The sequence below is a fragment of the Saccostrea echinata genome, unplaced genomic scaffold (genome assembly GCF_033153115.1).
Source record: "Saccostrea echinata isolate AGI-Se365-2 ecotype Australia unplaced genomic scaffold, CSIRO_AGI_Sech_v1 ptg000003l, whole genome shotgun sequence".
In the NCBI taxonomy this organism is placed as follows: Eukaryota; Metazoa; Mollusca; class Bivalvia; order Ostreida; family Ostreidae; genus Saccostrea; species Saccostrea echinata.
In genome coordinates, this window is record NW_026889752.1 from 2,706,292 (window position 1) to 2,718,881 (window position 12,590).

The window sequence follows — 12,590 nt, forward strand, 5'->3', positions numbered from 1 at the left end:
AATAAATGAAGATGACAGGACAGAAAAGACGTTTACATATCTATAAAAATATAATCGTCTCACCTTTTCAGTTCTTCTTCCTCAGCCATTTTTTGTCGTTCCATTTCCAATAATATTCTTTGCCTACTGATTTCTTGTTCTTGTACATACAATCGCTGCATTTCCTCTTCTTCCATCTACAGGATAATAAACAAAAGTTTTTACATTTCAATTGAAATACATGTAAATATATCATATGCAGTAAAACATTAAATTTTGGAGGGGAAAAATATCTCCATATGAATTCTTACAATAGTTCATAATTTATAAGCTGACAACTTGAGGTGACTCAAATGCTGAAAATTTCATGACAATGTTGTTACAATATGAAGTTATAATTTTGTATTGTTGGTAATGCTAAAAAGCATCTGTCATACAATAGTGCAACTGTATATGTACCTGGACTTCAATTTCCCTTAAACGTCGTTCTTGCTCTTCTGCAGCTTTTACTCTTTCATTTTCTTCTTCCTATTTTAAAAAAGCATTACCGTTTATACATATTTTGTGATGACAATTCATTAGATAAAACTGTGTCATTCAACTGAATATTCACTGAAAGGTCTGCAAAGGTGGCTAATTAGCAGATTTATCAAGTCTACTTTTACTTCTAGTTAACTGAATTGCAAGTTTCATTCCATATTTGAATCCTTTTGCTTGACTGGCTGTATAGAGGAAACATACAGAATTACAGAAGAGCAATCAATTTTTCCTGTTTTAATCCCCCTCTCTACTTTCCAGATAGAACAAAATCCTGGATCATCCACTTATACATGTATTTCTTCATATTTTTTTTTTTTACTAATTTCAAATATTCAAACCTCTGCTTGTTCAATTGCAAGTCTCTCTTCTTCTTCTCTCCTCATCTCTTCTTCCAGTTTCTTCTGCTTCCTCATTTCCATGTCGTGGATCCTATCAAGTTCCTCCATCACCTTTCTGCTGGCTTCCTCTCTCTTCTTCTTCTCCTGCTCAAATTTTTCTCGCGCGAGTTCCCGCCTTTTTTCCTGATCTGCTTTCCTCCTCTGATCCCTCTCGTCTCTTTGTCGTTTCCTCGATTCTTCCAGATACTTATGTACTTCATCCACAGCCTCCTGCATCTCTATCTCTTCTCTCATTAAACGATCCATTTCTAACTTGAGTTCCTGTGTATGAATTATAACTTTCTAGAGGACTTCTTTGTTTATTTAGTGTTTCTGATAAAATTATGGCCGACTGGCACTAGAGTTAATTCTTATCATTCAATAGATTTGAAACTAATGTTACGGATAAAGAAAATACAAAAAAATGTAATGTAAACACTCTTTAATAATTTGTTAATTATTACCGATAATAATCACATTATTATCTATGTATCCCTAGCATCCATTTCCTCCAAAAAGATTTACATTTAGCAGGCTTTACAGTTCGACTTCAAAAATACATAAAACACATAAAATATAACAAATAATCATGAATCCAAAATCGGGGCACCTGTAAAAACCCTCCTCCAAAATTATCAAAAAACATATTTGAAACTCATCCACCAAAAGATCTACAGGTACAGTGTATACTTGCTTCGTCGGACAACGAGTCTTCGTCATCAAGTAATGACATTTTTGTTTGAATCAAGATTGATGATAGGCTTTTCTCCTGTTAATAATCAAGCAAACACATGACTGATTGATTGATTTTGATTGATGGAATCATCCTCATTTCGCAGGTTACATATCTTTTTTAAGGTTTAACTTCCCTCTGATAAGAGCGATAACTTAGGAAGAAATTAAATCCCAAAATATCCGAAAATTCGTTTATCAGGTGTTATTTCATCAGTTACTTGATCAACTTTAATATTCCTTAGCAGCTATCACATCTTTTGGCAAAAAAAGTTCAAATGTTTCGAACACTGAATAATATTTTTCTTTGCTAATATATTTCATGGACATTTATAGTTTTCTAACAAACACTTGCACCACATTTATTTTTCTCCTTCAAATTTAAATATTTTTATTTCTTTATAAGAACTTATAAAGTTGTATAATTTACAGTGTACTATGTAGAGAATTTTTAATAGTAGTATATTTTTCTTCGGGAATGAAAAAGATTAAAGGAAGATAACCCTTACTGATGGACACATTTTTTTTCAATCATAATCAAACAACCTGATATTCTGACTTAAAAAGCATATCTTCAATATGTGAATTTGATACGTAAGAAACTAAATATTACTTTTAAATATATCTCATATTTTTATGTTGTGATAGTATATTATTGCTCCTTCTATTGACCGTGTCAAATTTTATTCATAACATGGTTAGACATAAATCTTATTCTGGAAAAAAAGTAAGCCCCGCTTCACACCTCAAACCATTTGAATCTGATGCTTTGTTGCTGATGAAAATCGATGTACGGAATTTTAGTTTTTTTTTTGAGACGAAATTTAGAACAGAGGGACATTAGGCCTTAAGAAATAATATTAGTTCTGATTAAATGTTTGTTCCTAATGACACTTTTTACCGTCTTTTACAAGAGACATTTTGCTCTCATACTTTTATTATAATATCATACTTCACATGGCACATGAACAAGTTTGTAGTTAGATAAGTAGTAAGCCTGAAAATTTTCCTTGCAATTCTAATTTAATAATTTCTATGAAACTGTAAAAACGTTCTCCCAAGACTTAGATCAACTGCTTCAGGTTCTCTCCTATGAAGATATTTTATCGGCATTTTAAAGAAACAAGTCTGTTTTACATATTATGTATCCCGATCCCGTCATATTATCACACATTTCACAATTGTGCAATAAACATAATCTTATTTCTACATTTTGTACTTAAGACAACAAAGATTCCCAAGACCATATGTGCAACAGTGGTTAATACCTTTTTGTCATTCTTTTTGCCACGTTTCTTTGTAAAAAATAAAATAATTCACGTGTGGGTTTATGATTTTTTTAAGTGCAATGTACTTGCTAATAATCGATAACTATATTCATGCTTGTTCTTGGTAACCCAAATCTATATGAATATTTAGCATTGTATGTTTGTACTTTGGTTTTGATAATTTAAGAAGTTCAATACTGTATAGGGGGAAAATAACTCGCAGTGTTAATATTCGCTATATTCAAGGTGTTAATAAATCAGTGAATTCAAGAAACAGTGAGTAAGTTTTAAATATTAAACCTCAATGTTTTATTTGGAAATTGAGAATAGACTACGACAGGTATATATACATGTACACGGTCATTCAGTAATTACGAGTAGTACTTGTCATTAAATTATCTTAATTATCACGCCTTACTTTATTTCAAATAAGCAGTTAATAACCTGTATTTATTGTTAAAAAAAACTGTTTTAATAGACACGTTTTATTAATCAAAACACACGGGTCATGGGTTTTGATTGCTCGTGCGTAACGTTACCACGTGCATTTGTTACCTGCATTAACATTATGGTTACTAGTTTTTATGGAAATTTTGGTTTAAAAAAATATCATTCGAATAACTATCGAATTTGCTGAAGATATGGAAGGATATTATTACGTCTACCTACAATAATACATCTATTAGCGTCCAGTGTTTTTTTTTTTTCGCTGCGATGTGTATACCTTCGGAAAGATGTGTACACATGCACTCAGCGTAAAAGCATATAGGAATGTCATTTGACGTTTATAGTCAAAAAAGTTTAATAACGGCACTTGTTTTGATTAATCATCAATTCACCACTAAATTTAATCATTTTTTATAAACCTTCCCTGTTCGTGAAGTGAATACATAACGCTGATAAATGTCGTTCTTGCTATACTAGCTATGGATTACACCGATAAAGACAAGGGAGGTAACTTTTATTATATACCGATTCCGCGAATTCAATTAACCGCGATCGTGTCCGAGGAGAGAAAAACGTAAAAATTACAACCCGTGAAATTAATCCCCTATACAGTATTATAACACCTTATCAAACATCCATTATATACGTATTAATTCATTTCATTGCAAATATTTTCTAATCTGTAATTCATTCACATATTTTATAGCGTATACATGTACATACTTTGTAAATACAATATGCATTTTTTTAATGTCAGAATGCAATGTTATTTTTTTCGTTAATTTATGAAGAAATAAGATTTATGTCCTTTACTTTTAATTTACATACCAATTCTTTATCTCGAGTTCTCTGCTCATGTTCTTCTACAAGTTCCTGTCTTTCCTGTATCTGCTCCTGTAATTTACGCTTTTCCTCTAATTTTTTCTACAACATAAAAATTTTGACCAAATAATCACGGTTATTGCGGACAGGATTTCCTAAAAACACCAAAACGTAATTGCCGACAAAAAATTAAGTTTCACCAATATAGAGATGTTAAAAGAATCTCAGATACATTCTTTTTATATCAAACTATAGAAAGAAGGCAATTGGAGAAAATTGTGCATTAATTGTTCTCATTTCGTTAAATATTCTCATTATTCTCATTAATAAGTAATAAATACAATAACTGTGTCATGTGGTAGCTAGCTATAAAATGAATGATTATACCAATCAATGGTTAACCAAACGCAAGGTTTACAATTTCATTACATTTCAATTGTATTCAATAGCCACATCAACATTTATAAATGTTAATTGCACTAAAAAGAAAAAGAATGAGAATATTATTTCAAAAAATCAAAAATTAAGCTAAAAATAACATCATATATAACTTTTATTTAAATTCTAAGTGCATATGTGAAAAACATATATGATTAACTTAGATTAAACATTACAAGGGGTGATTAAAAAGTTCGCGAACTAATTGAATAACTTCATAAAAGATATAAAATTAGATTTCGGTGCATAATATTTCTTAAAGTAGTCCTCTCCGATTTTAATGCATATCTGCCACAGTTTTGCCCATCCGTGAATCACGTGATCCAAGCGGTCACGTGACATGCTTCGTAGAGTTCTGCTCACAGAAGCTAAAAGATTTTTCCGAATCTTATATTATTTACCATGCAAGTTATTTTTTAAAACAAGAATAGTCCATTTGTCACAAATGGCCTAATCCCGGCAATAGGATGGGTGGATAAGGATATCTTTTCTCAGAATGAGCATGGTGACCATCACAACCCGACTCATCTGTCTTGGGTGCGTCATTTTTCCATTGTGGATAAAGTATGGGCGCCTTCCTTTTATCATATCTGATATGTTTAAAGTCTAAAGTATACGATATTCTAGGGATTTAATAATTGTAATCTATTCTTAAGATATTCAACTATATTTCAAACTCTAACTTGTTGATCTTTTATAACAAATTGCTCAACTACGGACACATCTCTTCCCCAGCTTACTTTCACTGGGCAGCCCTCCACTAAAACAATCAATCCAATTAATGATTGAACTTTTGACAAGTCTTCTGTCCTCATAAACCTTGTATAAATTATTATATGCTACTGTAAAGGAATTTCCAAGATGTACGTTAAACTTAACAGCCTTTCGTTGCTCGAGTACGACTGAGTCAGCCATTTTTTGTCACAAGTCATATACATATTGACGTAATTTTCACATTGTGTCGTCAAAAACATGGAGAAAAAAATTACGTAACATCTGCTATTTATAGAACATGTTTATGATTATAGGTGTACCAAATTTCATTTAGATCTGAATAGTGGTTTTGTAAATATAAAGATAGTTCGCGAACTTTTTGATCACCCCTCGTATATTTTGAACTGAAAAAGTTCCATCATGATAAAATTCATGAAATAAAAAAAGCAGCTTCAAACACTTTGAGTAGTATTACGAAGATTTCCTAGACAATTAAGAAGAAAGTCGAATAAGATCCTCGTGTATCAAATTAATGGTATATGATTTTAATTAAGATAACTAGCAAAATGTAAGCAATTAGAATTTTTTCACGACAGATTTAAATCACATATGCTTCTTAGAATGTTCAAATCAATTGAGTTCTGTAAGTACTTGTTAAAGTTCAAACTTGTTTAAAACAAAGTGAACAAAATTGAAGACTAGCTCTTAATTTTCCACAACTTAAATATCATAAGCAACATTGAATTCATATAAATATTAACACATGACATCATGATAATTATCTATGCTAAAATTAATTAACTGCAAAAACTTCTAGCATCCATTACCCATTATTATAGATAGTTCCATCTGAAATTTTATTCAAATTTAAAATCCTAATACAGTGTATCTGTAAAACTTTTTTTCAACATTTTGTAATACAGCAATAAAAACTGATACGTCTTCTTCATATATTTAGAGTAAAAAGAGAAACGTTAGAGAATTTTAATTGTACTTTATTTTTTTAATTGTACTGTATTTTGTTTTAAATTCTTGACTCTATAATATTTAAAAGATTCATAGTTAATAACTTGGTTAAATCGTGATCTAGAAAATGAAGAAAATTATCAAAACAAAGAATAATGTTCATGAAAATAAGACATTTATCAAAATTTTATGTTAAAAAAGTGCAGAGAACAAGTTCAGCAAAAAAACAAAATAAAATTAATATGATTCTGAATTGTGTTGGTTATAGGGTTTCAAAAACATGTGTTAATACAAGCTTTAAACTACCTTTTCCTCAGCTCTCTTTTGCTCTTTTTTGAGTATTTTCTTCAATTCAAGAAAAGGAAAGAACAATTCGAAATAATCTACCTTCTCACAATTTGAAATAACCATATTCTTTGCTGCAAATCTTACAGTTATATATTTTTAAACTTAAAAATCATAGAATGAAAAGGAAATAAGAAAACAAACCTGTTTTTCCAAATCCTTCTCGTTCTTAGCTTGACCTTTAGCTGTTTGGTCTCTGGGGGTCGATTTCCCACCTTTGCCCCCTTTCTTCTTGCCCTTTCCTTCTTTCAGTTTTACAGCTTTTTCTCTTTGTTCTTTCTTTGCTTCCTCAGACTCGCTGGCTCCTGGTCCTGTCTTTTCCATCTCGTCTATTCTTGCTTGTGCAACTGTAAGCTTTTCCTTCATTCATTTATAAAAAAAAAAGGCACATTTGATTATTTCAAAAAGAAAAAAAAATTAAGTAAGCTGTACCAAAAAAAATGCAAGTTAAAGCCATGACTGTCGTAAATATTAACTTAAATTTTCAAACAAAAGAAAGTGCAACAGATCAATTTTCTATAAGACAGAAACAACACTATCTCATGCTTTAATTTTTTAAAGAATTCTTTGAAACTTGATTAGGGTATTGGTCAGGATCTGATATCAGTTTAATTATTCTTGGTCTCTTTATGATTTAATATTAAGTAAAGCTAGGAACTTAATAATCTTACCATTGTAGTGTAAAATTATATTTTATTAACAATGAAGAAACATACCTCCACTTCCATCTTTGCTTCCAATAATTCCTCCTCTGTGAGGCCAACTTCCAGTAACTCTGCGTCTATGGTGGCTTTAAAGGTATCGTCCACTATATTTGCCACTGTAACAATGCCAAGAAATTAACTATGAGCACTCCATGTTAAATCTTGATGATGCAGGTGCGAGAATCAATATTTACCAGATGAAATGCACAGTGATGATTGACAATACAGCAACAAATTGCTTCCTAATTATTTATAAAAATTTCCCTTTCATTACATTCGTTTCATAAAACAGGCTTCATGATCATTGATGTAATCGTATATAATTGGACCCATGAGTTAATAAAAGATTTATTTCCGTTTTATGTCTCCATAATTAGGTCTTCTCTTTTTCTGCTCTTGCTGACTTTAACTTATTCTTTTTTAAGCCTCCAGAAGAAATATATAAGAAAAGGTGTTGATTTAATTTGCAGATGCTAAAAGAATGGATGCATAATGGATTTGGCTGATAACTCTAGTGTAGGTGTTCTCAGTAAATCTTCAATAGTTTCCTTGTATGCCTTGAGAATTTTTTTTCTAATTCTACATTACAAAGACTGTCTTAGCTCTATTTCATAAATACATCACAGAGAAAAAGTGCACATTGAAATAGTGACATACCTTATGACCACCTTGTGTAATTACGACAAAAGTGAAAAGACATTGATGTACATACATATACAGAAAGTACAAAAATTTGGACTGTGTCAAAGTAGAAATCTTGAACATGTGCCATGCACACTATTTCTACAATTTTCTATGTATGTGCCCTATAATTTGAATACTGCATGCATACAATGCTTTAGATTCAAGTTATAGTTTTATCACACAGTTTGTGTATGGTAAGTTTAATTCTAAATACTGATAAATATTTGAACTAAAGAAGTCAGAAATGATATTGTTTGAAGTTTTCTGTGGATGAAAATTAAAGGTTTTGTACTTGTTAATGGGATAAATAGCTTGGGGTTTGGTGACATAAACATCTTTAAACATCAATACATATCCGTTCAATATTTTGCAATGTTCATGCCATCTCATTTTTTATTAATTCATTGCCTTTTCCCAAATCCCACCAAACTCATTCTTACCCTTTTGAAATGTTTTTGCAGTCCTGTAATTAATTTCTAAATAAAATGACAAACATACTGTTAGTAAATGCTAAATCTTTTTCTTAAATACATTAAGTTTTCAAGTAACAAAAATATGACCAAAAAAAACAAGAATCTCTAAGATATATATTAAAAATGTGAAATTAAAAAAAATTGAAGTGCTTTAACTAATGTACTCTGGGGGGAAAACCCTTCTTTCATGATGAACAGCATAAGTCATCATTGATTTGTCTCAGGTAGTATGAAATGATCTTTTCTAGGGAATTAAATGAGTCGTCCTATAAATGGTTTTCCTGTATATGGCTAGCATCATTCCGTAATATTTACTTTGTTTCATTTGTTCCTCCAATGCTGTTTTGGACTGCTCTGTATCTCTGTCGAAGGCTTCCTTCATGTGTTCTGGTATGACTAATTCCTCTTTCTCAGGTGGAATCTCAACTTTCTCATGTTCCCATACTTTTGGAGCAGCCTTTAAAAGTGACAAAATGTTAAGTTATAATAAATCTGTTATAATGCATATCTGTCACATATAAAGCTACAGAAGATTTATTTATTCATTTATTGTCTGATAATTTATTTGTTAGTCATTATACTGCTAATGAATTAAATAAATAAAATAAATTAAAAAATATAGCAAGTAAACTTTATTCTTTCCTTTTATTTCTTTTAAGATCAAAAAATGATCACAAATCATGCCATTTTTGTTTGCAAATATGCGTTTCCACCAAAATAAATCCTCCATCAAATCAAGCAATACGATTCTCTTTAAATTAACACATTCAAATACATTCTCATACAACCCCTATCTGAATAAAAAAAAAGTTTTGCTGTTAATCACCTTTTCTTTTTCTGTATTTTGTGATTCGGGTTGTACTGAAGACACAGATATTGCTTTAGTTACATCCTTCTTTGTCTTCGATTGGGCCTGCTTCTTTGTCTTTTTCTCTTTGATCTTTGGCTAAGATTAAATGATAAAAATATTCATACCCTGTGACACTATATTTATGATAAAAGTAGATATTCATACCCTAGGACACTATATTTATGATAAATATAGATATTCATACCCTAGGACAATATATTTATCTAAATTTAAATTTGAACTGTGGTTTGGGGGGTTTTGCTTATGCGCTTTATTTATTTTTACCCGAATAATTTTATGTACTTAATGTCATTTTATGATAAAAACAAACAATATGATGTCAAGTACATCTGCATTTAGTGTAATAGAATCACTTGAAAGAGACATTAAAATTTCTGAGTTTGTGCCATTTCGACAATATTACTAGTACCGTTTTCTGGGGCTTTGGTTTCAAATAGTCTGGAATAACAGGCATTTGGTCAATAAGTCTTGTAGGGGGTGATGGCTCTGCTTCTTTTGTGACACCTAAATAATGGCAAAATATCTTAAGATAGATTGATAACGCTATTATTTAAAGCTTTTTTAAAAAAAAAAAAACGAATTTGTTTATTATTGCCTCTGTATTCTTTTCCTTGCATAGCATATCGTTTTGTTTTAAAAGATTTAATTACCATATCATCACTTACCAATTCCCTCCGATTCCTTCTTGTCATCATTGCTGAAATGAAAATTCTTTATGTGTTTTTTGAAATTGCTAACATTAAATTAAAAGAACTTACAACTAGCATAATCTCAGCAAGATAAACTATGATAATAAATATATACTGAAATTTACATTTCAAGGAAACTTTGCAGTGGCAAATTAAATAAAATTATAACGTCTCAAATGATTTTGAATTTTTCGACATTTAAAGATAAAGTTTTATGTTGTAATAAAAAATAAATTTAAGTTTACATAAGATTTTTTTATAGTAATCAATGAGTTTCCTCCTTGAAAGTCTGAAATATTGTATATAGTAATGCATGATAATGGTTATTTTATTTAAATATACTTACGATTCAATTGGCTTCCTCTTGCGTTTATCTTTAACAAAAAGCATATAAAATGTAAATGCGTCCATTCCCATTTTGGCACATATATTTGTATTTCAATCACTCCAAAACAGAATACAATTAAATTTAATATACAGGATGTAAATATTGTCTTTTGATTTCAAAATTAACAAAAAAATGAAGGAACCAATTATTTCTCAAGTAAACTCTTATATCCCTTAAGTTAGGCAAAGCACTTTCAGAGTTAGTTCTTTAAAATCAGAAACACGCACAAGTGTCATTACAAGTCACTTTCAGGCATCAGAATACTCCAATGATACGTTTTAATAGATTCATAATTTATATACGAATTCAAATGCAAACAGAGAGTAAATTTGAGAACATAACGGTTATACACGATGGCGTCCATAGCAAAATTAGTGTGGATACCACTTTACAGTTCCCATGCATTCGTACTTCATCCAAAATCAAATGCATCAGAGAATGCCCAAAAAGATTAAGCAAACATTTCTCGTGGATTAAATCCTCTGAATTAGCTATATCTGTGTTAACCATTAAGTGAAATTATAGCTCTTAAAGTCGAAACACAAACACAGCACAATCGATCCACTTTCCATAACCAGACATAAATTAAAGAATAAAATAAACACATCAAATAATATTTAGAGTCATTTAAGGGTAAATTCTTTTGTATGCAGGCATGGTCAATTACTGAGGTTTTTCCCCTTGTCGTAACCTTTCCATTCATTTTTAAGTGCATAAAAATTCCCTGCTTCGAAATCAAATTAAAACAGCCAAGTTCACATAGAAATGACATGCATGGGAGTAATGTAATACTCAACAAGTAACTGTCTGCCAGCTTTCATTCATTTTTAAGTGTTCTGCTAACTATCTGTTAATTAAAATTTCAAGTTCCCATACACATATGTTGATGGTGAACAATAAAGTAAGCTCTAGCCCTTTGCTTATTTGTATTGTTCTGTTTAAATGTAGAAAATTATAAGTACGCATTGATAAATATGCATTTAAAGTTTTTAATAGAGAAAAGTCGACAGCAATGGTGCATTATCATGCAATCACCAAAGTGATCGATAAAAATGAAGAAATTTGAGTAGTTTATTGTACAATTGATATATCAAATATTTATTATTATTTAATATTTATTATTATTTCTGCACAGATTCGCCGTGTAATTATTCCACATGAATTCATAAACATTATTCTGGAACACCTTTTATGAGCAATTATGATTAATTCCGTATAATAATATAATTCGGAAGTTTCTGCTTTCTCATCGACTTTTTCTTATACTCTATTACATGAATATTCAAAAAAAGCATTAAATGAATAAGAAATATGATTTCTTATATATTTCTATCATTTTTGTAAAATTCAAAATATTACCGTCATCAGATTCAGTTGATACTTCCGGTGAAACCTCCTCTTCTTCTGCTTTCAAAACATAGAAATACATATAGAGTTAGAATTCGGTAAATTTTCACATAATTGAATTTCAAAATCAACTTTTTCTTGACTTAACCTTTAAAACAATTATGTGGGTTTCTCTTGATATAAAATATTGTGCAGTAATCCAGATTCACACAAAAGCAACGAGCATCTCACATGTATAACCATATTCCCAACACTAATACGAAAGTGAAACCCATACCAAAAAAATATTAAACCTTATCATTACTAAACCAAATTTTCCTGAGTATTTCAATACGCATTTACGTGTGTATGCCAATAGCCATATACAACGACCAAAAAAAATTATTTAATATAGATAAATCATCATGCCATAATATAAAGGGAAGACAGCCAATGTTGTGCTTTACAACATACTGGAAGGATCATGCTGAAAATTACATGCAAGAGTTTTCTCTCTTTGACAATATTTCAATCAAAAAATGGTACACAATATATAACGTTACATTTTTCAGTGATCATTATAAAGTGACATGCATAGTGGGTTTTATTCCTGTATAATTACGTGAAAACTATTAAGGTCATGTAAAATACAAGTATACTATACCCTAGCATTTAGAACGAAATATATCCCTGTTAGAAAGAAGTTCAATTTTTAATATGAAGTTTGGAAAACATTCTATAATCGAAAACGCTCATAATGATAAAAATAGTTATGTGTTTTCAAAAACAGAAAGGTGATATATATGCACCATTATTTCAAAAAACAT

General features: G+C 30.1%; 1 protein-coding gene across 1 annotated transcript in view; it reads right to left on the reverse strand.

The window, feature by feature from the left end:
• Positions 1-12,590, reverse strand: part of LOC133178516 (calponin homology domain-containing protein DDB_G0272472-like) — a 31,521-nt gene that overhangs the window by 2,301 nt on the left and 16,630 nt on the right. The window contains exons 7-19 of the mRNA XM_061313205.1: positions 11,797-11,841; positions 10,396-10,423; positions 10,026-10,057; positions 9,770-9,864; positions 9,316-9,435; positions 8,805-8,946; positions 7,345-7,448; positions 6,773-6,988; positions 6,590-6,628; positions 4,172-4,267; positions 858-1,178; positions 439-507; positions 64-176 (exon numbers count right to left, since the gene is read on the reverse strand). Coding sequence (XP_061169189.1) covers positions 64-176; positions 439-507; positions 858-1,178; positions 4,172-4,267; positions 6,590-6,628; positions 6,773-6,988; positions 7,345-7,448; positions 8,805-8,946; positions 9,316-9,435; positions 9,770-9,864; positions 10,026-10,057; positions 10,396-10,423; positions 11,797-11,841 — 1,420 coding nt within the window. The remainder of the gene's footprint in view (positions 1-63; positions 177-438; positions 508-857; positions 1,179-4,171; positions 4,268-6,589; positions 6,629-6,772; positions 6,989-7,344; positions 7,449-8,804; positions 8,947-9,315; positions 9,436-9,769; positions 9,865-10,025; positions 10,058-10,395; positions 10,424-11,796; positions 11,842-12,590) is intronic.